Source organism: Lichtheimia ornata (assembly GCF_029851405.1).
Source record: "Lichtheimia ornata isolate CBS 291.66 chromosome Unknown scaffold00002, whole genome shotgun sequence".
NCBI lineage: Eukaryota > Fungi > Mucoromycota > Mucoromycetes > Mucorales > Lichtheimiaceae > Lichtheimia > Lichtheimia ornata.
The window spans coordinates 1,100,560-1,123,110 of record NW_026695322.1 but is presented as its reverse complement, the minus strand read 5'-3'; the positions used below and the strand labels follow the sequence as shown (position 1 = coordinate 1,123,110).

At 43.9% G+C, this 22,551-nt stretch overlaps 11 protein-coding genes across 11 annotated transcripts; 7 read left to right on the top strand and 4 right to left on the bottom strand.

Annotated features, from left to right (window-relative positions):
* Positions 1 to 134: 134 nt before the first annotated feature.
* On the top strand, positions 135 to 2,189 carry O0I10_000895 (uncharacterized protein; the record flags this gene model as incomplete). Its single annotated transcript, XM_058480995.1, has 7 exons — positions 135 to 152; positions 215 to 511; positions 568 to 711; positions 779 to 1,069; positions 1,125 to 1,422; positions 1,486 to 1,699; positions 1,766 to 2,189. 7 exons carry the CDS (start codon positions 135 to 137, stop codon positions 2,187 to 2,189), a joined length of 1,686 nt encoding a protein of 561 aa, XP_058348559.1.
* An 89-nt stretch (positions 2,190 to 2,278) lies between these two features.
* O0I10_000894 (uncharacterized protein) lies at positions 2,279 to 3,055 on the bottom strand (the record flags this gene model as incomplete). The annotated part of the gene is made up of 4 exons (XM_058480994.1): positions 2,279 to 2,362; positions 2,426 to 2,662; positions 2,731 to 2,841; positions 2,978 to 3,055. The coding sequence occupies 4 exons, from the start codon at positions 3,053 to 3,055 to the stop codon at positions 2,279 to 2,281; spliced, it is 510 nt and encodes a 169-aa protein (XP_058348558.1).
* Positions 3,056 to 3,265: 210 nt separating this feature from the next.
* On the bottom strand, positions 3,266 to 5,147 carry O0I10_000893 (uncharacterized protein; the record flags this gene model as incomplete). The annotated part of the gene is made up of 12 exons (XM_058480993.1): positions 3,266 to 3,282; positions 3,340 to 3,371; positions 3,429 to 3,479; positions 3,535 to 3,615; positions 3,669 to 3,698; positions 3,760 to 3,831; positions 3,882 to 4,052; positions 4,119 to 4,183; positions 4,263 to 4,374; positions 4,441 to 4,572; positions 4,634 to 4,996; positions 5,056 to 5,147. 12 exons carry the CDS (start codon positions 5,145 to 5,147, stop codon positions 3,266 to 3,268), a joined length of 1,218 nt encoding a protein of 405 aa, XP_058348557.1.
* Positions 5,148 to 6,415: 1,268 nt separating this feature from the next.
* Positions 6,416 to 7,672, top strand: O0I10_000892 (uncharacterized protein; the record flags this gene model as incomplete). The annotated part of the gene is made up of 3 exons (XM_058480992.1): positions 6,416 to 6,870; positions 6,929 to 7,004; positions 7,070 to 7,672. The coding sequence occupies 3 exons, from the start codon at positions 6,416 to 6,418 to the stop codon at positions 7,670 to 7,672; spliced, it is 1,134 nt and encodes a 377-aa protein (XP_058348556.1).
* Positions 7,673 to 8,197: 525 nt separating this feature from the next.
* Positions 8,198 to 9,966, top strand: O0I10_000891 (uncharacterized protein; the record flags this gene model as incomplete). The annotated part of the gene is made up of 3 exons (XM_058480991.1): positions 8,198 to 8,294; positions 8,367 to 9,750; positions 9,822 to 9,966. The coding sequence occupies 3 exons, from the start codon at positions 8,198 to 8,200 to the stop codon at positions 9,964 to 9,966; spliced, it is 1,626 nt and encodes a 541-aa protein (XP_058348555.1).
* Positions 9,967 to 10,200: 234 nt separating this feature from the next.
* Positions 10,201 to 11,229, bottom strand: O0I10_000890 (40S ribosomal protein S6-B; the record flags this gene model as incomplete). The annotated part of the gene is made up of 3 exons (XM_058480990.1): positions 10,201 to 10,855; positions 10,918 to 10,982; positions 11,224 to 11,229. The coding sequence occupies 3 exons, from the start codon at positions 11,227 to 11,229 to the stop codon at positions 10,201 to 10,203; spliced, it is 726 nt and encodes a 241-aa protein (XP_058348554.1).
* Positions 11,230 to 11,408: 179 nt separating this feature from the next.
* Positions 11,409 to 12,490, top strand: O0I10_000889 (40S ribosomal protein S1; the record flags this gene model as incomplete). Its single annotated transcript, XM_058480989.1, has 5 exons — positions 11,409 to 11,412; positions 11,490 to 11,505; positions 11,585 to 11,623; positions 11,692 to 11,986; positions 12,047 to 12,490. 5 exons carry the CDS (start codon positions 11,409 to 11,411, stop codon positions 12,488 to 12,490), a joined length of 798 nt encoding a protein of 265 aa, XP_058348553.1.
* Positions 12,491 to 12,733: 243 nt separating this feature from the next.
* Positions 12,734 to 15,840, top strand: O0I10_000888 (uncharacterized protein; the record flags this gene model as incomplete). The annotated part of the gene is made up of 5 exons (XM_058480988.1): positions 12,734 to 13,284; positions 13,344 to 13,705; positions 13,760 to 14,733; positions 14,797 to 15,049; positions 15,119 to 15,840. The coding sequence occupies 5 exons, from the start codon at positions 12,734 to 12,736 to the stop codon at positions 15,838 to 15,840; spliced, it is 2,862 nt and encodes a 953-aa protein (XP_058348552.1).
* A 71-nt stretch (positions 15,841 to 15,911) lies between these two features.
* O0I10_000887 (uncharacterized protein) lies at positions 15,912 to 16,977 on the bottom strand (the record flags this gene model as incomplete). Its single annotated transcript, XM_058480987.1, has 6 exons — positions 15,912 to 16,040; positions 16,114 to 16,225; positions 16,279 to 16,358; positions 16,460 to 16,586; positions 16,649 to 16,812; positions 16,906 to 16,977. 6 exons carry the CDS (start codon positions 16,975 to 16,977, stop codon positions 15,912 to 15,914), a joined length of 684 nt encoding a protein of 227 aa, XP_058348551.1.
* A 617-nt stretch (positions 16,978 to 17,594) lies between these two features.
* Positions 17,595 to 18,622, top strand: O0I10_000886 (uncharacterized protein; the record flags this gene model as incomplete). The annotated part of the gene is made up of 4 exons (XM_058480986.1): positions 17,595 to 17,597; positions 17,929 to 18,015; positions 18,086 to 18,412; positions 18,494 to 18,622. 4 exons carry the CDS (start codon positions 17,595 to 17,597, stop codon positions 18,620 to 18,622), a joined length of 546 nt encoding a protein of 181 aa, XP_058348550.1.
* Positions 18,623 to 20,054: 1,432 nt separating this feature from the next.
* Positions 20,055 to 22,431, top strand: O0I10_000885 (uncharacterized protein; the record flags this gene model as incomplete). Its single annotated transcript, XM_058480985.1, has 9 exons — positions 20,055 to 20,492; positions 20,565 to 20,976; positions 21,038 to 21,121; positions 21,180 to 21,238; positions 21,299 to 21,559; positions 21,624 to 21,761; positions 21,816 to 21,907; positions 21,961 to 22,027; positions 22,159 to 22,431. The coding sequence occupies 9 exons, from the start codon at positions 20,055 to 20,057 to the stop codon at positions 22,429 to 22,431; spliced, it is 1,824 nt and encodes a 607-aa protein (XP_058348549.1).
* Positions 22,432 to 22,551: the final 120 nt, after the last annotated feature.

The window sequence follows — 22,551 nt, the reverse complement described above, 5'->3', positions numbered from 1 at the left end:
GGTGGAGAAAGAAGATAATATCGGTTCATGCGAGCTCGTGACTTGCGAGATCCAGTCTTTATGGCAGCTTCGGTCTGAGTGAGAGTATGAGTGAGCACTCCTCCTCCTTCTCTTATTACACAGTACATAAAAACATGCCTGATCCTCAAGAGGTAACGTGCATTGGCCTTGCATTACACACGCTCATTACGATCAGCTAACAGAAGCCATATAGACAGCGGCATTGGTGGCAGCAAAACGAGCCGAAGTTCTTGCCAAATTAGCCAAATTCCAAAAGGGCGGCACAGCAACAACACCATCGTCGTCTTCACAACGGTCAGCCAGCCCATCCACAACAACAACACCTCCTTCAGGATCACGTACAAATAGTCCAGCACCACCACCTTCAACAACACGTTACGATTCTGCGTCTCCTTCAGAAAGCGGTTCACCAGGTTCTATTGATGCTATTCAACGACGTATTGCCGAAGCCAAAGCACGACTTGCCAATACAAAGAGCAGTGGTATCACGGTAAGGTTCTTGATATGATAATGTCTCTAGATCAATGGATTAATCGATCTCTATAGCCTCGTGCTACAGTGAATGGCATTTATGTACAAGATGGATCAGGTCGAATTGGGTCAGCACAGCTCTCCACAGACAGCGCAGGTGGTATTGATCTCTTTGGAATGCTCGAAAGTATACCCAAACGTGAAATGGCAACAGCCAAAGTAAGTATAACGTGAGAGTGAGAGAGTGTGTATGTGTGATGGGATGATATTGACGATGTTCTTTTAGGCGAATGCACGTGCAACACCAAAGAAAGATGCCAAACCACTCAAGATTGATCTACTCAAAGGTGCCAAAGACAAATCGGTGAATCCATACTTGGAGGATTTGGGTGTCAAATCAGCAAAGCCGATCCGCAAACCAAGAGCGCTTCGTTTTGTGGAACCTGGCAAATTCGTGGAACAGGCCAACAAGGAGCGTGCCAAGTTACAGATGGAGAAGCTCAAGCAGAGTATTGCCGAGAATGTGAAAAAGGCTGGTGTACAAGTGGAAATGGATATTTCAGACAAAGCACTCAAGGTAAGATGGAAAGGAATAATTGGATGAATGACTTTTTTATTAACATGCATTATAGAGAGAACCACCACCACTGGTAGAATGGTGGGATGCACCTTTCCTTCCCAACAAGACATATGAAGATATGGATCAATCGCCTGTCAATCCCGACGAACTCAATCAGTTGATCACCATCTATGTTCATCATCCCATTCCAATCAAACCGCCCAACGAAGCCAATGGTCCACCCACATCACGATCGCTCATGCTCACCAAAAAGGAACAAAAGAAGCTTCGCCGTCAACGACGACAAGAATTACAAAAGGAGAAACAAGATAAGATTCGATTGGGCTTGCTGCCACCTGATCCACCCAAAGGTATATATATTGCATTTGTGTATATACATGATTAGATGCTGATATGAATATCATTTTATATAGTCAAAATCAGCAACTTGATGCAAGTACTGGGTAATGAAGCTATCCAAGATCCTACAAAGATTGAAGCCAAAGTGCGCAAGGAGATGGAACAGCGACAAAAGCAACATGAATTGGCCAATGCTCAGCGTAAATTGACGCCTGAAGAAAAGAGAGCCAAGACCATGAACAAACTCAATGACGACAAAAAGATGAGCAATGAAGTGGCTGTATTCAAGTAAGTGTGATGGGAGGAGGATATACACACAAAGCATTGTGATATTCATTGCCATGATGCTATTAGGGTGGTGAACTGCGCTCATCCAAAACACCGGTTCAAGATTGTAAAGAATGCACAAGACTATCAATTGACAGGCATGGTGATTACCAATCCAAAATGTCATTTGGTGATTGTGGAAGGAGGCCCCAAGAGTATCAAAGCATACAAGAAACTCATGTTACGACGTATTGATTGGAACGATTTGCCCCCTCCAAGCAGCGGTACACTTCCTCCGGAAGCTGTCATGGACCCTAATCAGGAGAACAGGTGCTTTTTGGTATGGGAAGGTCAAGTCAAGAACAAGGCATTCCGTAAATTCACATGGCGAAAATTCGAGAGTGAAAAGATGGCACGTGATCAATTAGCCAAATGGAATGTGGAACACTATTGGGATGCTGCTGTCATGGCGAGTAATGAAGAATTAGCTGCTAGGCAACCTGAACTGTAAATCATATACATGTGCAAAATACATCAATTATTTGCTTTCATTTCTGCATTTAAGAAAAGTGTGTGGGTGTGTATCTATAATTCTAAGGATTAAGCTTGCTTGCCACCATCTTGAGACTCCTTGTTCTTGTCCTCTTCTTCTTCCTCATCACTGCTACTATCATCACCAGCAGGCTAATAATCATTCCCATTGTTAATGTATGCTTGGATTGGGACTGACGGGATGGAGTTACTTACCAAATCATCCATGTTGGGAAGACCCATGTTGCCAGCCTGGGACATCAAACTCGAAAAGTCCATGCCGCCCATAGGATCTTGAACTTCATCCTCAGAATCATCCTCATCCTTCCATCGGGCAAAATCGACCTTGACAAAGTTAAGCTTGCTGCCCTTTTGAAGGCGTGGCCAGTATTCCTCCTTTTGCTTGTAAATGATCATAGTAAGGTTGCGAGGCGTCAAATGTTGCTTGGAGCGCTATCATCATCCAATGGTTAAAAAAAGGCATTTCAAGGGGAAGTGGGGTTGATCGACCCTTAACTTACCTCGACATCCACAGGTGCATAAAATTCAATGTCGGCACCATACTCTTGCTGTTCCTTCTCACCTTGGCCCTTAAAGTGGAAAGACTCGGGCTTGACATTGATCTCGGGTTTCTAGATATCGAGGAAAAAGTAACGCGTCATAGATGGATCGCATAATAAAGATAGAGTATGTGAGGTGCGTAAAAAAAGAGTGGGTCAGTGTGTGAGTAAGTGACATGGCGACTTTTTGGTAGCAATGATACTTTACAGTAATGTCCATAAGCTGGACCGTGAGGTAGATCAGATCTTGACGTTGAGCCCAAAGAACAGTAGGATGAAGTGGCATGCTGAATGAAACGCGACAAGTGAAAGAAAGACGTCCTTGTTCCAGACCTTTCTATCGGGATAAGCGAGTCACTAGCTCTCTTACTCCACCACCAACACCACCACCAGCCATGCTTTCCATTTCCTTCTTTTGAAACGTGGTGGACTTATAATGAATTTTATACACAATCGAGACAAACATTTGTACAATCATTCCATCTTCTCCAATCCTCTAATCATCAGTAAGGTCTATCAATGATAGTCATTGTCAGTCATTGGGTCGACGAAACATTCTCGAGGCTTTACCTATCACGTGACCACGATGCCCATTCGTAACACTAAAAGGGTGTGCCATGTTAAGCGTCGTCCTCGTCTCCCTGATAATCCCCACTTACGAATTTGTGCTTGAAAATAGATGCATATTGCTTGGAGGCTCTCTGCACCGACTACTACCATGCAACGTTAAATAGATGCACGTAACTAATATGTGGTATTCCTTACCTTGTACTTCTTGGTTCCACCACTGTCAGACCATAATCCTCGGTATCCGATAATCCATTATCCCAAACAAGTGGCGTAGTACTATCATAGTATGAGTACTTGAATTGTAAACACCATAATAGGGAATCACTTACTCAGCAGGCTCTTTGGACGTGGTATCGTGACTAGAAGGGAAAAAAGGTGTTGTAAGTATGCAATGGTCCATTTATCCACTTGCCAACTTACTTTGATGATGGAGATCGATGTAGATAATCTTGTAAACGACGTTTTTTCGGGACCATGGGACGTTTTCCACTCCTAAGAGAGCTGTTAGATCTTTGCAATAAGGATGATCCCTCAAACCATACTTTTTTGATGACACCGGATCCATCTCATCGTTTGTTTCTGAAGAATCATCATTATCGGACAAAGAACCCTGCTCTTGGCCCATGGGTAATCCTGAATTCCCTGAAGGCGATGCTGTGATCTCGGTATGACGATATAAAATGACAGGCGCATTAGGCCCCCCTCGTTGATGACTACCACATATCATCATCATGTTAGCAAAGTACATATTTCTTGTCAATCCTACTACTCATTCGTACCTGTTACTTCGATCTCCATGATTTGCGCTCTCAGCTTGCCGCCGTTTCTCCTTTCGTATTCTTTCCTATTCAGGTGCATACACCCTCATGAGTATCCCTGGGGAATCACCAACACCACCACCGCCAGTATCATTGTTTACTTACCACTTTTTTGGTCAAGGAGTTGAATTTCCTCTCAAAGAACTCTTTTTCTGACACCAAGTTTTGATACCTTTGCTGAGCCAAGCGGGCAATGTCTTCAAGGCTCCTTGCATGCCTGTGTCGTAAACGTATGTGTTAGTGCTTTTGTATACGTCCCCCCCATATGCCATGTCTTATTTACATTTCAGTCTTTGAACAACGGGCCCGAAGAGCTTCGAAAGCGACGATCAATTCATCATGCGGTAACCCACGCATTTGATCCATTTGAGAACTTGATCCACTCCATCCCATGTTGACATCGAGATCAGCGACTCTATCGATTAAAGAAGATAGGTAAATATCCATCCGATGATTTGGAGGGTAGAAGAACTTACTTTTTAATGCGTAAAAGGTTCCTGTTCCGATCCTCCAGTTGCATATTTCTGGATGCTAGTTGTGATGCTTTTTCTTCAGCTTGGTGTAGACGCGCACGTAAACTCTCCAACTCGGCATTCGATGTAGTGTTATCGCTGTCAGAAGATGATGTTGTTGTCGTCGTAGTGCCACTTGTTGTATTATCTCTGCTGTTGCCGTTGTCGTCAATAACAATAGGTTGATCGCGGCTATTGTTCTTTTTGCGTTCAATGCGAATACACTCGATATAGAGAGGACCCACAATGCCATGGCGATTCGTTGCATGCTTGCAAATGGGACACGGCATGATACCATTGCGACTCGTTCTCATCCAATGCAAGATGCTGTTTTCTTTTTATGAGTATACAGGTAGTGCCAACCAAAAAGTTGCATCGATCCATACCAGCTATGGTGGTATACATGTCGACAAGGTAACGCTGCGATTTTGTCGCTTCCTAGCCGTTCAAAGCAAATGGTGCACTGATCTTCTGACATAGCGTGGTGGATATATATATAAAGAAACGCTCGTAGGTGGTGGTGGTATAATGCTTTGTCAAAAGAAAAGAACAGCGGAAAGTCAGATTTCATTGAAAATGCACATTGTCCCTTCATCTCCTCCATCCCTCCAGCAGCGTCACGTTTAACACTATACGAATCATTGAACACCCCCACCAATGTCCTCCTCTTGTAATGTATATGAATAACCTCACTCCCTCGTGATCTACCTACAATGAAAATGTCGCTTGATCTTGATTGGTTGAGGTATTATACATACGCATAAAAGTCATCGCCATATCACCATAACCATTACTACAATAAACAAATGTCAACATTTACATGTCGTCTTGAAGCATTACTTCACTGAGCCCGATTGGCATCGACTTTGTGTAACGATAAACGTATAAGCAATGCGTTCCTACCTATGAAGATACATTCTATCTGCTGCTATGATATAGGGAGGCATGTTTTGAGAACAATGATGAAAGAAGGCTGTTGTCATTGATTGGAGAAACCTCGTTTCTATGCCCTCTTGGTCAATGAAAGCTCGCTTCTTTTAACTCGTTGTAAAGAGCCTTCTTTATTACCAAGGCATCATCGAACTCTTGTCATATGAATACCAGCGTCAAAAGAAGCCCTTTCACCATGGTCAAATACATGATGCTTTCTAAAGGTGACATCTATACCATTCATGTCAAGAAGATCACTTTAATGCCATCCCATTCCAAATGATGCATCCTCTTTTGCATCAGAATGAAGACTACATATCTATCAGGAAGTGCTCTAGTGACAACAAGCGAATCCCTATGAAACAGATGTATGGTGCCACAAGGGGTGGAGATGTGGCTAGGTAAATGACAGCAACAGTCGAAAGTTCCTTGTGTAATATCCATATTTGTACAATCCGACACGACAACATTCATTTGTTTTAAGCGGGTGGACACTCGCTGATACTGCATGATGGGTGATGATGATGATGTAGAATGATGTTCCATTATTCCAATCGTAACAATAGCAATGCATAAATGACAAGGTGGACATTATCAAGTGATTTTATTCGAGAAGATGCTTCTTTGTGATGATAAAGTTTATCAATATCGGTCATTGTTTGCATTTCGTTCTTTATCGGCTAAAGACTTGTGCCGTTTCTGCCAAGACGGGGGCCACACCGAGACCATAAAAAAACACATCCACACACACACTGCTTGCTCTCTTCCCGACTTTTTTCTTGTTGACACCATTGGCATTCTCATGTGACAACCGCCATGCCTTTCTTTCGATCGCGAAATCAGCCCGACGACACTAACGAGGCAACTATGCCAACCCAACCTCCACCGGCTTATGGTCAAAACTGTTACGCTGACGGTCATGAGTATGCCGGCAATTACCCCCACCCAAACGACAATGCCTATACTCAGGGTTATCAGGGTCCACCAGGAACAACAGAGGATGAACGTCAATTATTGAGTGATAACAACAACAACAACAACAACGCGTATGCACCACACGAGCAGGATGAGGATTTACCAACGGATCTTGGCGACTTGCAGGATATCTTTAGCTTTGAATTCATGCGAGGAAGACCCATATGGAACTTTATTCTTGCTATTCTTTGGTGCATTGGATTACCCATCTTGCTATACCATATCCTTCGACCTCATCTTGGTCAAGTGCTCGCCATGGTCGTCGCATCAGCTCCGCCTTTGTTGATTGTTGTCCTGTGAGTAGTAGTATCAACGAACTTCTATGGCGGATTTTACTTACCGAATCATCATTAGACGCATGTTGCGGGAGAAACGATTTGATCCATTGGGCTTGGTAGCAGGTATCAGTTTTCTTATCTCGGGCATTGTGGTATGTATTATCATCAGCGTTTGTATTATTATGCATCATGTATACTCATTATGTTATTGTTGTAGTCCATTGCTGAGCCTGATGAAAAGACCGAAGCCATCTGTGAAAGCATTGTACCCCTTTTAGTGGGAGTGATTTGTGTTGTATCGATTATACCTATCAAGATTGGATCCTGGGAAATGCGTCCTCTTGTATTCCAAGTAACAAACCAGATTATGCCACGAACCGATTCGGATGAAGAGCTTGCAGCCAACGATGATGCACGATTATACAAAAAGCAACACCATCCCCATATGGCCAAGAAGCAAAAGCTGGATTGGGCGTATCGTCATTTGGCTCGATTTCGTCGCGACATGCGTGTCATGACCTTCTCTTGGGGTCTCATGCTTATTGTCGGCTTCTTTATCAAGCTTATCATTGTCCTTACAGGCATTGACACGGGTAGCGCTGAGTTGGCTGGATTCCTGATTTTCGGTCTTGGATCGTTCCTGATGCTGTGCTTCACCTGGTTTTATACCAAGGTTGTGCGTGGACACATTGCAAATGATTTAGCCTTTTGGAAGGAACAAAACGAACCCAGACCTTTGGATGGCCGTAGTGAAGCGCTTCAAAACGCAAACTGGGGCATGCAAACGATGGGCAATGCCTTTGGTCAAGTCATTGGATAGTGATTGATCTGTGTATATTGTAGTATAGTGTATAGTGAGTGTATAATCAATACAAGTGTTTTATCATCACAAAGGATACCTATATGATCATCAGCTACTAGCTATTGTGATATACAAGTATTCATCTCACAAGTGATTTGTTGGTTCAAGTGAAGAACATGATCGCGATTGTTTGAAACGGGCTGCTCATAAACATGTAAACAAAAACGCGTGTGCATCGCATACCAAAGAAATAACAACTTGGGTATTTATCTGTTGGGAGATCACAATGACATTATTTGCATCTTAACATTGGCTTGTTGATTCATGCATCATCTATGTATGTATAATTGACATGGTATTTGCATGATCGAACATAAAAGTAAAGGGCTCAATTACTTGCATGAGAGGAAGAAAGCATGCTATTGGGTCATGTGAATGACATAGTTTCGACGTGATGGCTGATTTAAAAAAGAGAGGTGAATGAGGGTAATGAGAGGAATTCCCCCTTTCTTCCTTTACTTTGTTTGATTCTTACAACATCTGATGGAACCCAAAAACGCAACCAAACCAGCTTCATGGAACAGCTATCGTCAACCTTATTCTACTTTCAGGCCATGGAACTTGCAACGATTGAATCAGGGTATGTCAGTGTGCTGCGTATGCCGGTGTGATGATCTTTGACACGACCCATCTATTTTGACACGCGATACAGCAACCCACCATGAGCAACAACAAAAGAACGACAACGCACAACCCATTCCCTCTGATCAAGCAAGTGAATTACGACCTTCAATGAGCAACCCTTCTTCGCCTCAAGCTAGCTTTTCGTTTGAGCAACAACTACAGCAGGAGCAGCAGGAGCAGCAGTATGGCGAGCATAGCATTGTATCTCCACCACAACTTTACACCAAAGATGAGCTTATCATCAAGATCCCAGGCTCTGTTCAAAGCATGTCACCCACACGTTTGCCACCTACGCCAACATCAGAAGCATCCAAAGCAGTTGACTTGTCACCCATTGTAGCATATGATACCAGTGGCTCACCGATGGCTTCTTCACGTCCCTCATACAATCTATCTCCTCCTCCTTCATCATCGTCATCATCATTGCCTCCTCCTCCTCCTCCTGCTGCTACTACTACAACGACCGAAGTGACAACATGGTCATCATCATCGAATGATACTTCATCCAACAATGATGATATTCACTTTGCAGCTCAAGGATATGACTCTTGGTTTGACAACAGCAAGACATCATCATCTTTCAACGTATCTTCAGCAGCAATCCCTTCACCTCAACATAGCACCGACCGTTTGGCAACGCGTGGTACGACATCTCCTACTACTGAATATCAGCCATCCGTCAAACGTGATGATGACAGCAGCTACAAAGTCTCAAGTAGCAAGATGTACAGTGATCACATGGATGATGAAATGCGCCCTACTTCTCCACCTTCCCCTATGACATGGCAGCGACCAAGAAACACCGATAATCCATGGAGCACAGCTACATTGGTTGATAGTTGGGAAGGTTTTCAGCCATTCGTACAAACCGTCAAGCCAACACCAGTCATGAAGCATCCAAAAAAGTATCGTCAACCTGATGACATTCTGCAGCCGCTTGATGAACAACCACAAAAGGAAGAAATTGACAACAATGACAATGACAATGACCATCAGCAGCACGAGGAGCAAGAGAATGTTACCATTGATACACAACAACAAGAGCAACCATTGTCGTCTGGTTCAAGTGATCAATACGAGGATGCCTTGTCATCTCCTACCAAGAGTGAATATGAGGCAGATGCCCACCACCACGACAATATCAAAATGACATTTGATGATGTGGAAGTGGATGAACCAACAAGGGACAAGAACAAGGCAAATGATGTTGACGACGACGATGACGATGATGATGATGATGATGGCGATTGGGTGTATTCACGAGAGGAACTTATGGACATGCAACCAACACACCATGTCAGAAGATATTCACGAGATGAGCTTATGGATATGCAACCCGAATTGAAAGAAGGAAGTGAACTTGGATTAGGCGCTAAGGAACGTATTGACAACTTTATCAGTGTCCGTCAAGCGTAAGTATACACATTTAAATGGAAGTTAGATGAGATCGTCTTTTTTTCACAATGGGATTTCTTTTTTCTAGAGCCACTCGTAAAAATGTCAAGACACACATCTATCGCACACCACGTGAACCACCTGTTGATGGTAATGATATTGGCTTTCAACCTGGTATCCCACCTCCTCCTCCTACCCATCACAAGAACATCATTGTCTATACCAACCTTTAAGAAACTCTCCCCTCTCCCCTCTCATAGTTTACCCCTCCTCCTAGTGATTCCCATCCATCCATCCATCCATTCACCTTTGCAAACACACACACACACACACAATTGGATAAAAAAGTAATTTGATTGATGTTGTTGTATTGACACAAACACGACACGTTTATGCACACGCACACAAAAGAGGTGGATGTACAGGCACAAAAAATACATACGGAGATGATGGGATGAGAAGCATATTTATGCAGAGGCCGACTTTTGCATGGAAGAGGTGCGACGACGTTCAAGCTTGGCTTCCTTGGCTTGCTTGGTACGCTTGGCAAGAAGTTGCTTGTACTCGGCAGCGGCTTCCTTGGCGGCGACATTGCGTCTACGCTTGAGAGCCTTTCTGCGGCGTTCACGTTGAAGGGTGACGGGAGTGACAAGACGTTGGATCTTGGGAGCCTTGGTGTAGGGCTTCTTTTCGGGGTTCTTGGGTTGAACTTCACGGCGAATGACATACTTGCGAACATCATCTTCCTTGCTCAAGTTGAAGAACTTGCGGATCTTGGAAGCACGCTTGGGACCAAGACGCTTGGGAACGGTCTTGTCAGTAAGGCCGGGAATATCTTGCTCACCCTGCTTGACAACAACGAGAGAAAGAACAGACAAGTCGCTGGAAACGATACAACCACGAACAGACTTTCTCTTGCGCTCACCAGTACGGCGAGGACGGTAGCAGGAGTGGCCCTTGCTCAACAACAAACGAACACGATGGGGCAAAAGGACACCTTGCTTCATGGGGAAACCTTGCTTATCGTTACCACCGGTAATGCGGAACACATAGCCCTTGAATTCATCACCAATGGAGTCACCGGGAACTTCTTGGGACATGCGCTTGTCATAAAAGACACGGCTGGAAGAGAATTAAAAAGTGAGTTGCTATGGTAACCAAGGTAGTAGAATAGAGATGCTTACACACGGCGCTCGTCATCGATTTCAAAGAGCTTCTGGCAGCCAGTGGCTGGGTTCGCAATGTTAAGCTATAATAAAAGTGTTTAGTACAAAATGCTTCAATACGAGTCAATGTCATATAAAAGGAGAGAGAGCAAGAGCACATTGGGTGTGGAAGTGGAAATTGATAGGGGTGGATCCATTCGATATCAATTCATCCATCGATCTAGTTGATTCATCCATTCATTTCAAATGTGATAGTGTTGTTTGCTCTCTCTCTCCTTTTTGTGGGTGGATGGGTTGTGTCGTTGATGATATATGATGGGGTACCTTCATAGTGAGCTGAAAAGAGAAGGAGCGTGGATGTGCGGGCTTGGTGCATTTCCTTCAGGCAGCGCTCTCAGCTCTAACACCCATTCAAGCTTGAGCAAATCTGAGTTTCCAATTGTTCCCCGAGAGTGCCAAGGTGCTGGTGGCCACCTGCAATCCTTGGATCCCCCTCTTATTCGTCCAATATGGGTAAGGATTAACATACATCAATCATCCATCCATCCTTATCCATCATACTAATCCCTCCATCCAATGTCATTTTATAGCTGTTGGCAAAAACAAGTACGATATCCATCGATTTCACCATCATCATCGACATTGCATCACATCGCTCACTCACACACACTTTAATTTTTCACAGGCGCCTTAGCAAAGGAAAGAAGGGTCTTAAGAAGAAGGTGTAAGTGATAAAATCCGTATACGATATCCATTGAATAGTATCATTTATATATATGGGAACAATAATAGCGTCGACCCCTTCACCCGTAAGGACTGGTACGACATCAAGGCTCCCTCCATGTTTGAGGTGCGCCAAGTCGGCAAGACTTTGGTCAACCGTACCCAAGGTCTTCGTAACGCCAATGATTCTCTTAACGGCCGTGTCGTTGAAGTTTCCCTTGGTGACTTGAACAAGGATGAGGCTCGTGCTTTCCGCAAGATCCAACTTAAGGTTGATGAAATCCAGGGCAAGAACTGCCTTACCAACTTTTATGGTATGGATATGACTTCGGATAAGCTTCGTTCCATGGTCAAGAAGTGGCAGGTAAAATAGCACATGATGAAGGGAAGGAAAAATATGGGTTTATTAATGCATCGGTTATAGACTTTGATTGAAGCCTTCGTTGATGTCAAGACCACCGATGGCTACCTTGTTCGTCTTTTCTGCATTTCCTTCACTGCTCGTCGTCGCAACCAGCTTAAGAAGACCACCTATGCTCAAAGCTCCCAAATCCGTCAAATCCGCAAAAAGATGTTTGACATCATGACTGAGGAGACTGTCGGCTGCGACTTGAAGGAACTTGTTGCCAAGCTTACCGCCTCTGCTTCCAACTCTGCTCAAGATGCTATGGCTGTTCGCATTGAGAAGGCTTGCCAAGGTATCTACCCCTTGCAAAACACCTACATTCGCAAGGTCAAGATCCTCAAGGCACCCAAGTTCGATGTCTCTGCCTTGCTTGCCCTTCACGGTGGTGCTGCCGCTGCTGGTGATGTTGGTACCAAGGTCTCCAAGGACTTTGTTGAGCCCCCTGTCTTGGACTCCGTCTAAAGTAACATCATCATCATCATCATCATTACTGCTGCTGTCAGTCAATGTACAAAAATGTAATAAATCAAATGTTTGAGCTACACACACGTGACTTTTGGGGGAGATGAAAGGGGATGTGATACATTCTAGTAGGTCGTTACACTGCATGGAGGTTAACTAGTTGTATTCCGCCACCCACCTTGTTTTTCTCTTTTCTCTCTCGTTGTTGCTCCACTACTACTACGCTTCATTGACCCCATTGCCATGCCGGCGACCTATGATGCCATCCCTGGTAATGAACCTCTTGTTGGTTCACCGTCACCACCAAGTCGTTGGCAACGCGTCAAGAACTCATTGACTCGGCGTCGTATGGGTGTGATTCTATGCCTTTTGATATTCGCGTCCTTGATAACGGGTATTGCCCTCGTATTGCTGCTTCCAGAAACAAGCCCTCTTGAAGATCATGATTATCAACGTATCCACCCTCCTATCAAGCCTGGAATATCAACACGTGCTATGGAAGAAGGACTCGCAAAGTGTCAAAGCATTCAACGTCAAAAACCCATCAATCAATACAATCCTTCACGTACAACGAATCCTCGTGCTCCCAGCAATGTCCAAACAACCTTGTTGAAGAATGCTATCGTGTGGGATGGTCAGGGCAACGTTTTGAATGATGTCGATGTCTTGATGCAGGATGGCGTCATTCGTCGTGTGGAAAAAGACATTCGTATCGATGACGACAACGGCAACAATACAAAGGTGATTGATGTCAAGGGACGTATTGTTACTCCTGGTCTTGTGGATATGCATAGGTATATGAAATGGGGATGATGAAGGATGAGAAATGGATATCTTATTGTATCGTTATCAGTCATCTAGGCGTTTTTGCATGGCCCAGTCTCGCCGCATTACGTGATGGAAATGAACAATCGAATCCATTGACACCCTTTGTTCGTGCTCTTGACGCATTTTATCCTGATGATAAGGGCATTCGCATTGTCGCTTCGGGTGGTATTACTACATCCTTGGTGTTACCAGGATCAGCTAATCTTATGGGTGGTGAAGCCTATGCTTTCAAACTACGAGCAGTACCCACACGCAGCAATGAAGACATGTTGGTGCAAGCAGGAATCGACCCAGAGACCGATGCAGAGGAACGATGGATGAAATGGGCATGTGGAGAGAATATAAAAAATGACTATGGCAAGCTATTAGGAGAAATGCCAGTGACTCGTAAGTACGCATTGGTCCAAAATCTCTCTCAATCTAATGTGGATCATTCTGCAGGTATGGGTGAGGCCTATCTCTTTCGAAAGGAATTGGAACGAGCAAGGAATCTTCTTATCGAGCAAGACGATTGGTGCAGTGCAGCAGAGAATTTGGGTGAAGGCGAACGACTTGAATCTCGATTTCCAGAAACGCTTGAATTGGAAATCTTGGTGGCACTTTTACGTGGGGATGTTCGTTTAAACATTCATTGCTATGAGACACACGACATTGAAGCTATGGTGCGTCATTCTCTGGAATTCAACTTTAACATCAGCGCTTTCCACCATGCTTTGGATGCCTATCTTATCCCCGACATTATACGCCGAGTACGTAACAAGGATACCATCACCATAGCAACATTTGCCGATCATTGGGGATACAAAAAGGAAGCATTCAATGGGTCACCCTATGGTCCCAAGATTCTGCATGATGCCAATATTACCGTTGCCATCAAATCCGATCACTCAGTCACCAACGCTCAACATTTGATGTTCCAAGCTGCAAAAACACATCACTATGGTGTCCCTGAACAAGTAGCTTTTCAATCAGTGACTTCAATACCTGCCAAAGCATTAGGACTGGATCACCGTGTTGGATCTCTCAAGCCTGGATATGATGCTGATGTTGTTATTTGGGATCGATCACCACTCGCCCTTGCTGCTACACCACTACAAGTGTTCATTGATGGTGTTTCGTTGTTTGACGATCCTGTGATTGAGAATGAACAACACCAGCAATCCACTATCAACAATGACGCAGCAGCAGCAGCAGAGGATGTCAACATAGCTATCGATGCTTTCAACTCTATGCATGGTGAATCATCTTTTGTTCTATCCAATGTGGGTCGTATCATGTTGGGCAAGGATGTTATTGAAGGACCAGCTCAGCTTACAGTTATCAATGGAACCATTGCATGCGCTGATCAAGATTGCAGAATGACCATGGATGCGAATATGCCTACGATCGACCTGAAAGGAGGCCATGTGATTCCTGTACGTACATTTGAACACCATTTTTACCATATTTAGACTGACAAAAAAACAACAATGATGCAGGGTCTTATCGCCGTTGGATCTAAACTAGGCATGGTTGAGATCCCATCTGAACGATCCACTGGTGATGGTATTGGTCAACCTTCAACAAGCGCTGATCCACATGCTATTATTCGAGCCATTGATGGATTGAAACTTGGCACACGACATCTTGAAGAAGCACACAAGGGAGGTGTTTTGACAGCCATTACAGCACCCATGTCCAATAACATTGTCGCTGGATTGAGTACAGCTTTCAAAACGGGTGCCAAATCATGTAAGTTCCACACCTTTTGGTACAATACAACAGCTGTTGAGTGGATTCTCACCTACGTATCATTGATAGCTTTGGATGAGCATGCGGTGATTGCACCTACAGTGGCACTTCATCTTCAAATTGGACATGCATTCAAATCCGCTAGTTTCCCCACCATCTCGAGTCAAATTGCTTTTATACGTCGTCTGCTGACTGAAAATATGGATGCAAACAATGATTATGGACGTGCTGCACGTGGTGAAATCGCAACGATCATTACGGTTGAAAACAAAGACGAGATTGCATCCATCATTCGACTCAAAGAACAACATCTCAAAAATGCACGCATTGCGATTATGGGTGGTGCTGAAGCCCATTTGTTGGCTTATCCTCTTGCCAAGGCTGATATTGCAGTGATCCTTCGACCAGCCCTGTGTACACCAAAACAATTTGATTCGCTCCATTGCTTGACAGGTGCCCCATTGACAGAGGGTACAGCAGCCCATGTGCTTTTCCGCAATAACGTCAAAGTGGCAGTAGGCGTACTTTATGATGGATGGACTCGTAATTTGGCATGGGATGCGGGATGGCTTTCAGCTACAGCAACAGGCAGCAATGATAAACAACGTATTACGGATGCGGATGCTATGCGCTTTGTTACCACCAACATTCAAGACATCTTTTTCGGTCCACAACAACAACAACAAGTTTCCGATTTTGTCATTTGGTCTGGGAACCCCTTACAACTCCATAGTCGACCTTTGGCTACCTTTGATCCACAAAATGGCATTGTACAACTCACTTCATCATAAGATACCAGTACTTTGAATTACGCAGGTGTATTATTATTAAAAGCTAGGAGGGGTGAATGAATGGGTACACTTCATGGGCTATTTTCTTGACTTTGGCTATTATCTTCAGATGGTGATTCTGGAATCGTGACAAGACTTGGGGGTATCAGCTCATAAGTTTGTGAGAGCAACAAGAACCTTGCATAAAGAGATGTCTCATTCTACATAGGCCATGTACACACATGTATCAATAAACTCCTCCTACTCGATGATCCACCTACTATCACTCCCTACCTCGAATGTTTGATATATCTCGCGATGATGAAAATAGGCGTGAGCAAATACTCGATAGAGTCGCCGAGCAATCGATTGAAAGTGCTTTAAGGATGGCTGAGGAATGGATATTCTATGAAAAAGAATGAATCTCCTGTATAAACCTCAAACCTTTTTCCAGTTTACCTGCTAGGAAAGTACTTTGAATTGTTGAGTAACATGGCAGCACCATCAAGTGTGTGAATGATATAATCGATAGCTGGGCACTAGAATACACAAATGTCAGGTACGCAACACATCTTCCCCTTACACTCCTTAATCAGATGTGCGTGTATTTGCACCCCCTCCTCAACTCCTCCTCACTTACCGATTGTGTCGATGGATGAGCTGCACATAGATACAACCAACCATCCGCCTTCATCTCCGGGCAATTCTCCTTCGTACATTCATTTTCCAGTGCCACCACGAGTAATGATAGTTCAAGGCATACTTGTCTATATGCATATAAACATAAGAAATCACGCGTATCTCGTATCATCATCTTGTCGCTTTTTACCTGAGATGTTCATATTGCCATACTTCCCTATCCACTGACTCAGGAAGCTCAATAAGCCTTTCCACGTTGTTGCGATCTTGTCGTATCAGTTGTTGCAGGTATTCTTGTACGGCAAATGAGGAGTCCAAGTCATCGAGTGTTTCATTGGGCCATGCGAATACGGTCTGCTTTGAATGCGATACACGTGTAAGAAAAAGGGAGCCAACCAGTCGATCAGTGACACGTTACGTTGCAACACAACAACTTGAATGACTCACCTCTAAGCGAGCTCCTGGATAAAGTCTACGAAGACGTGTCTCGTTCGGATTGGGTTGAATGGTGTCTGTCATTGGTCAGGGGAGGGGAGGGGAGGGAAAAGAGTTGTGTGTGTGTGTGTGTCAAAAGAAAAGAAGACCACAAAGTAGGAGTACACTTGCATGGCTGATTCCGCCTGAGTTTCAAACAAGAATGATGCTGCTACGAAAACGACAACAGCTCCATCCATCAGCATGAGTGGCATTTATTGTCAAGAAGCGAACATCTTGTCTTAGACCAAAAACTGATGACTACACAGTAAAGGATCAACCACCATCAATCAAATGTTTATGCATATAATGAATAAAGCGATGACCATCAAAGGCATTAAGGATGATTCACTCTCCCAAGCACTTGCGCATGTGAATGTAAAAGATGTAAAAGTATTGTGTCATGTGATCTAGTGGCTAAAGAACAGCGTTTCACTAAGGGTTGAATAGTGGAATAATGAGACAACATTTAGCTATGAGTATGATAATAGTATGCATGAACACTGTATGTGGGTGGGACTTGATAATCCGCTCAAGGATGCGATGCTGTGGTGGATAGTCCGATAACTTGTTTTGGTTGGCTGAGACTGAGCCAGCGAGCGCAATTTACAGTAGGCCGTGCAACCGATACGATCCTCCTTCCTTCACGATAACGGCTCGAAATGGTAAATGTCCATGACAACCACCCATCTCATATCAACAAGAGCAGATGAACAAGAGAGAGAGAAAGAGGATGGATACAATACAATCGATACAACGAATGGATGCATCAATCATTGGATGGATGAAGATGGATGAATGAAGATGGATTATATATATACACACACCTACGCTCTTCAACGTTCAATGCACAATGACCGACTACCCCTCTTTTCTTTCTTGGCTCCTACCTCTACACCTCTCTCTCTCTCTCATTGACTACATGCTCGTTCTTGATATGACTTTGGCATTGGTTTATTAAGCATATTCAACTGATGGCTATCATGTCTATTACAGGGTATCGATCTTAAGAACCACCACGTCAAGAAGTCCAACCGCACAGCTCCCAAGTCGGAAAACGTCTACCAGTTGTTGTTGGTCAAGGTAAGGGTCTATAGGATCGCCTTCATTTACAGGCTAGAGTGAATAATAACCCATCATTTGTTTATTGTAGTTGTACCGCTTCCTTGCCCGCCGTACTGATGCCGACTTTAACAAGGTCGTCTTGAAGCGTCTTTTTATGTCGCGTATCCACCGCCCTTCTGTCACCGTCTCTCGTCTTGTCAAGAACAACCAAGAGGGTAAGACTTTGGTCGTTGTTGGTAACGTCACCGATGACTCTCGTCTTCTTGACTTGCCCAAGCTCTCTGTTGCCGCTCTTCGCGTCACCAAGACTGCTCGCGCTCGCATCCTTAAGGCTGGTGGTGAAATCTTGACTTTGGATCAATTGGCTCTTCGTGCCCCCACTGGTTCCAACACTGTCTTGCTTCGTGGTGCCAAGGTAACATACATACATACATCCTTCCTTCCTTCCTACATGATTTGGGCCATGGTATTAATATAGAGACTACGCTTATTATAGAACTCTCGTGAGGCTGTCAAGCACTTTGGCATGGGTCCCCACAAGAACAAGAAGCCTTACGTCCGCAGCAAGGGCCGCAAGTTCGAGAAGGCTCGTGGCAAGCGTGCCAGCCGTGGTTTCAAGGTCTAAACTCCAGATCATCTCCCATAGCAACAATAAAACATCTCTTGGATGTTGTGTTTGTTCTTGTACACACACACACACAGTGGTCAATCGTAAATGTTCATGATTTCAATTTACCCAACATCATTGAGGAAAGGGATCGTGGAGAGTCATGTGATTTGAGATATTGTGATAGGTTCGAAGGATTGATTACTACAGCCTATGCATGAATGTAAGCTCAAGGAATGTGGGGTATGGTTACGGTGGAATCAAAGTGATGAGCTAGAGCGTGATTTCAGATATTGCATATAAACGTACGCACACTCCTGGAACCTTGTTGCATTGACCTTCTTCATCTTATTGACAACATTCCATCCTTTTGCAACCATGCTCTCAGCTTGTGTCGCCTATTGAATGTTATTGGTGAACTCTAGTATTGAATCGTCACATGATCAAAACCACCTCATTTAATAAGCGTGATGGTATATGAAAGGTGCTTTTTGTTCATTGCCAATTCATGCCTTGGTGTGGTAAGTGGCAGGTGAATGGAAGCTCGTCGCGGTGCTTTTCTTTTCATCATCGGGATCATTAATAGCAACTTCTCCTGCTGCCAGTGTCGTCCAAAGCGAGCGAACCACCATTCCTCGCTCTTTTCTTGGTCAATTCTTTTACTGCTTTGAAGGCGAGTGACGACTTGGTTGCAAAAAATCATTCATTTCTTCGAGTTGTTTGTTACTTGTCTCAGGATAAAATGCCCATACAATAGATTAAGCGTAGCAAGGATTATAAATGTGATCCACTTTATGATTGAAATCATGGGTGGTACCATCTCCATGATAAAGGTATCATCAATACTCCAGCCCACGACACCCCAAGCATCACCTTTTGCTCGTACTTTGGTAGGGTAGATCTCCACCTAGCACAAAAATGAACCAACCTGGCATGAGACAAGCTATGATGAATCATCGATTCCAAAGACTTGAAGGATAAATCCAGGGCACCGCAAGCCACATCTTGACCTTGTGCATGTAATCAATCAACCACAGCAGCTATTTTAGAAATCCTTTCATTGTCTTTGCTCGCTTCATTCTTCTTTCTTTTTTCCCTTCCCTAGTAGTTGATATACAGCAAGCTTGGTTGATTAATGGATGATGTCGCTACAAAAGATCCAGTTGTGTGTATTTTTAAGGTATCTTATCACATGTATTTGATAGCGTATAATTCATTCAATAAGTAACCTAACTACAAAGAACAAGAAGAGGGGAAATGATTTTGTATCAATCAATCAATGTGGCCAATAAAGTTTCCGGAGTGGGGAAAGTGATGACGCAAGCGGGAGAGGTGAGGAGCTTGACTGGTGTGAGACCAAGCCAGACAAAATGATTGCGGGACAAAGATGGTGTTCAATCCTTGGGCTTTGCGCTACTTCCACCAAACCTCCACCACCGTACAGAGAGACATGCTAGCCTTGGGCAACTCTGTACTTCTTTCAACTGCTCACTCAATGGACATGCAACACACAACACAGCCTGCAAACACCGATCAACCTCCAGCTGAAAATGCCATCATGTCGCCGAGAGACAAACAGTTTTGCAACAATCTTCTCAAATCCTTAAAGAAGAATCCACACGCTTTGCCGTTTCTTGTTGCTGTCGATCCAGTCGCACTCAACTGCCCCGACTATCCTGATATTGTAAAGAACCCAATGGATCTTGGAACGATTCAGACAAAGCTCCACAGCGATCAGTATGACTCCATCGACGCGTTCGCCAACGATATCCAGCTCATGTTCAACAACTGCTACCTTTATAATGGCCCCTATGATCCAGTGACATTGGAAGGTCGAAAGCTCGAAGAAGCATATCGACGTGGCATGGAAAAAAGACCTATCCCAATTGTAAGCTCATTGTCTTGGCATATAAAAGATCATATATATATATGAATTGACACGCTTCCTTGATTATGATAGCAAGCAGCTGGTGAACTCATGCCGGATGATGAATTCAAACGATGTGAAAAGACGCTAAAGGAACTCAAAAAGCCAAAGCATCTTGAAGACGCATGGATCTTTTTGAAGCCTGTGGATGCCGGCGCATGGGGTGCAGTGGACTACTACGACATCATTAAAACGCCGATGGACTTGTCGACAATGGAAAAGAAGTTGCTCGAATACGAATACGCCAACGAACAAGAGTTTGTCAACGACATGCATTTGATGTTTCAAAATTGCTACACCTACAATCCACCGGGTCACCCAGTTCATCAATCGGGAAAGAACCTCGAGGCAACATTCGAAGCTTATTGGGAAAAGCTACATGAAAAGAAAGAAAAGAAGAAGAGCAGTGCCAGCAAATCATCAAAAGGATTGAAGCGTGACATTGGTAAGTATGGGATGGCTTTAATTGTCATAGCAGCGTATATTCACAATCATCATCATAATAGCTCCAATCGACAGTATACCACCTCAACCCAAACGAGCACGTGAAGACGTAGAAGAATTGGATCCATCAAAAGAACCGAAATCATGTAAGATACACGCATTCATGGGATATGAGAATAATTCAATTCACCTTATGATGTATAGCAGTGTTAAGGCTCAGGATACCGACAGCATCCTTGAAACAAAATCAACCACCACCACAAGTATGTATTGTGTGGCCTTTTTCGTGTTTCTTATGACTGATTTGATTGTTTGCAATATAGTCTACAACAACACCTACATCAGCATCATCCGTACCAGCATCTAATAATAATAATCAATTGCATCTCGCCATTTCAAAGCATCCACCAGCATCACAATCCGCATCATCATCTTCAGCAACAGCATCCACTACTACCAATACAAAACGACTCGCCCTATCCGACACCAAACTTTCCACTCCCACAAAGTCCAACGCTCCTCCTTTGGCACTCTCCGCACAAAGAAAACCCAAGATCACAAACGCCACTGCACGACCGCATGAGGTATGGGATACACTCTTCATGGCTGTTTTAAATTTTCATTGACCACTTTTTTTTTCTTTATCAGGCCAACAAAGGTGTGCCAAACAAAGTGGCCAACAAGCTCCCTAGCAAACCAGTACCTAAGAAACCTGCTCCTCAAGCCTTTGATGTGGGTGTACTTTTGGATGGAATTGCACAAGAAAAGGAACAACGTGAACGAGAGGTAATGACCCTATCCATAACGCTTTGATTCCTGTATCTTATAACATTACCATAGAAACGTCTTCAACAAGAACAACAACAACGGCTTGAGGATGAAAAACGAGAAAAGGAGATGCGACGACGTCAAGAAGAAGAGCTTAGGAGACAGTAAGTGAATTGGGATCCTATGAGGCATCATGCTCAATGTTTTCTTAAACCAGGGAATGGAGAGATTGGGCTACAAAGAAAAAGGAGAGTGATCGAAGCAAAAGGATGGCAGCACTTGAGGTAAGACTACATCCAGAGAAAGGGAGAGGAGGGGGAGGAGGTGTTATGTGTGTGTGTGTGTGCGTGTGTGTGTGAGCATTTGTGTGCGAGAGATGGAAGCCAATGGTGAAATTCATGTGGTGCGCACACAGGCTTCGCCGATTAATATCAGCCGGGACAAGTTGCGATTCCACAAATTCGAAAAAGAGTTAAGTAAAAGTCGAGATTGGCATCAACTTTATGGATTTCAACGAGACGCATTGCAATACCATCGATATCCAATGCCTGGATTTGTCAGAAATTCACAACGGAGCATTTCCGATGTCAAAGCCATGCTGTTGAACGCGACGTTTCGACACCGACGCCAGGATGAACAAATGCATCACGAGGATAGCGTGCAAGACATGGATATGGATCTCGAGTAAAAAGCATAGCATCATCAGCATCAGCATTTGTTTGCGTTAATAAATCATACTCCTCTCTTTTTTTCGTCCTGGTGACTAAAATATCAATCGTTGGATACATATTGTAGAAAAAGTGGCAAC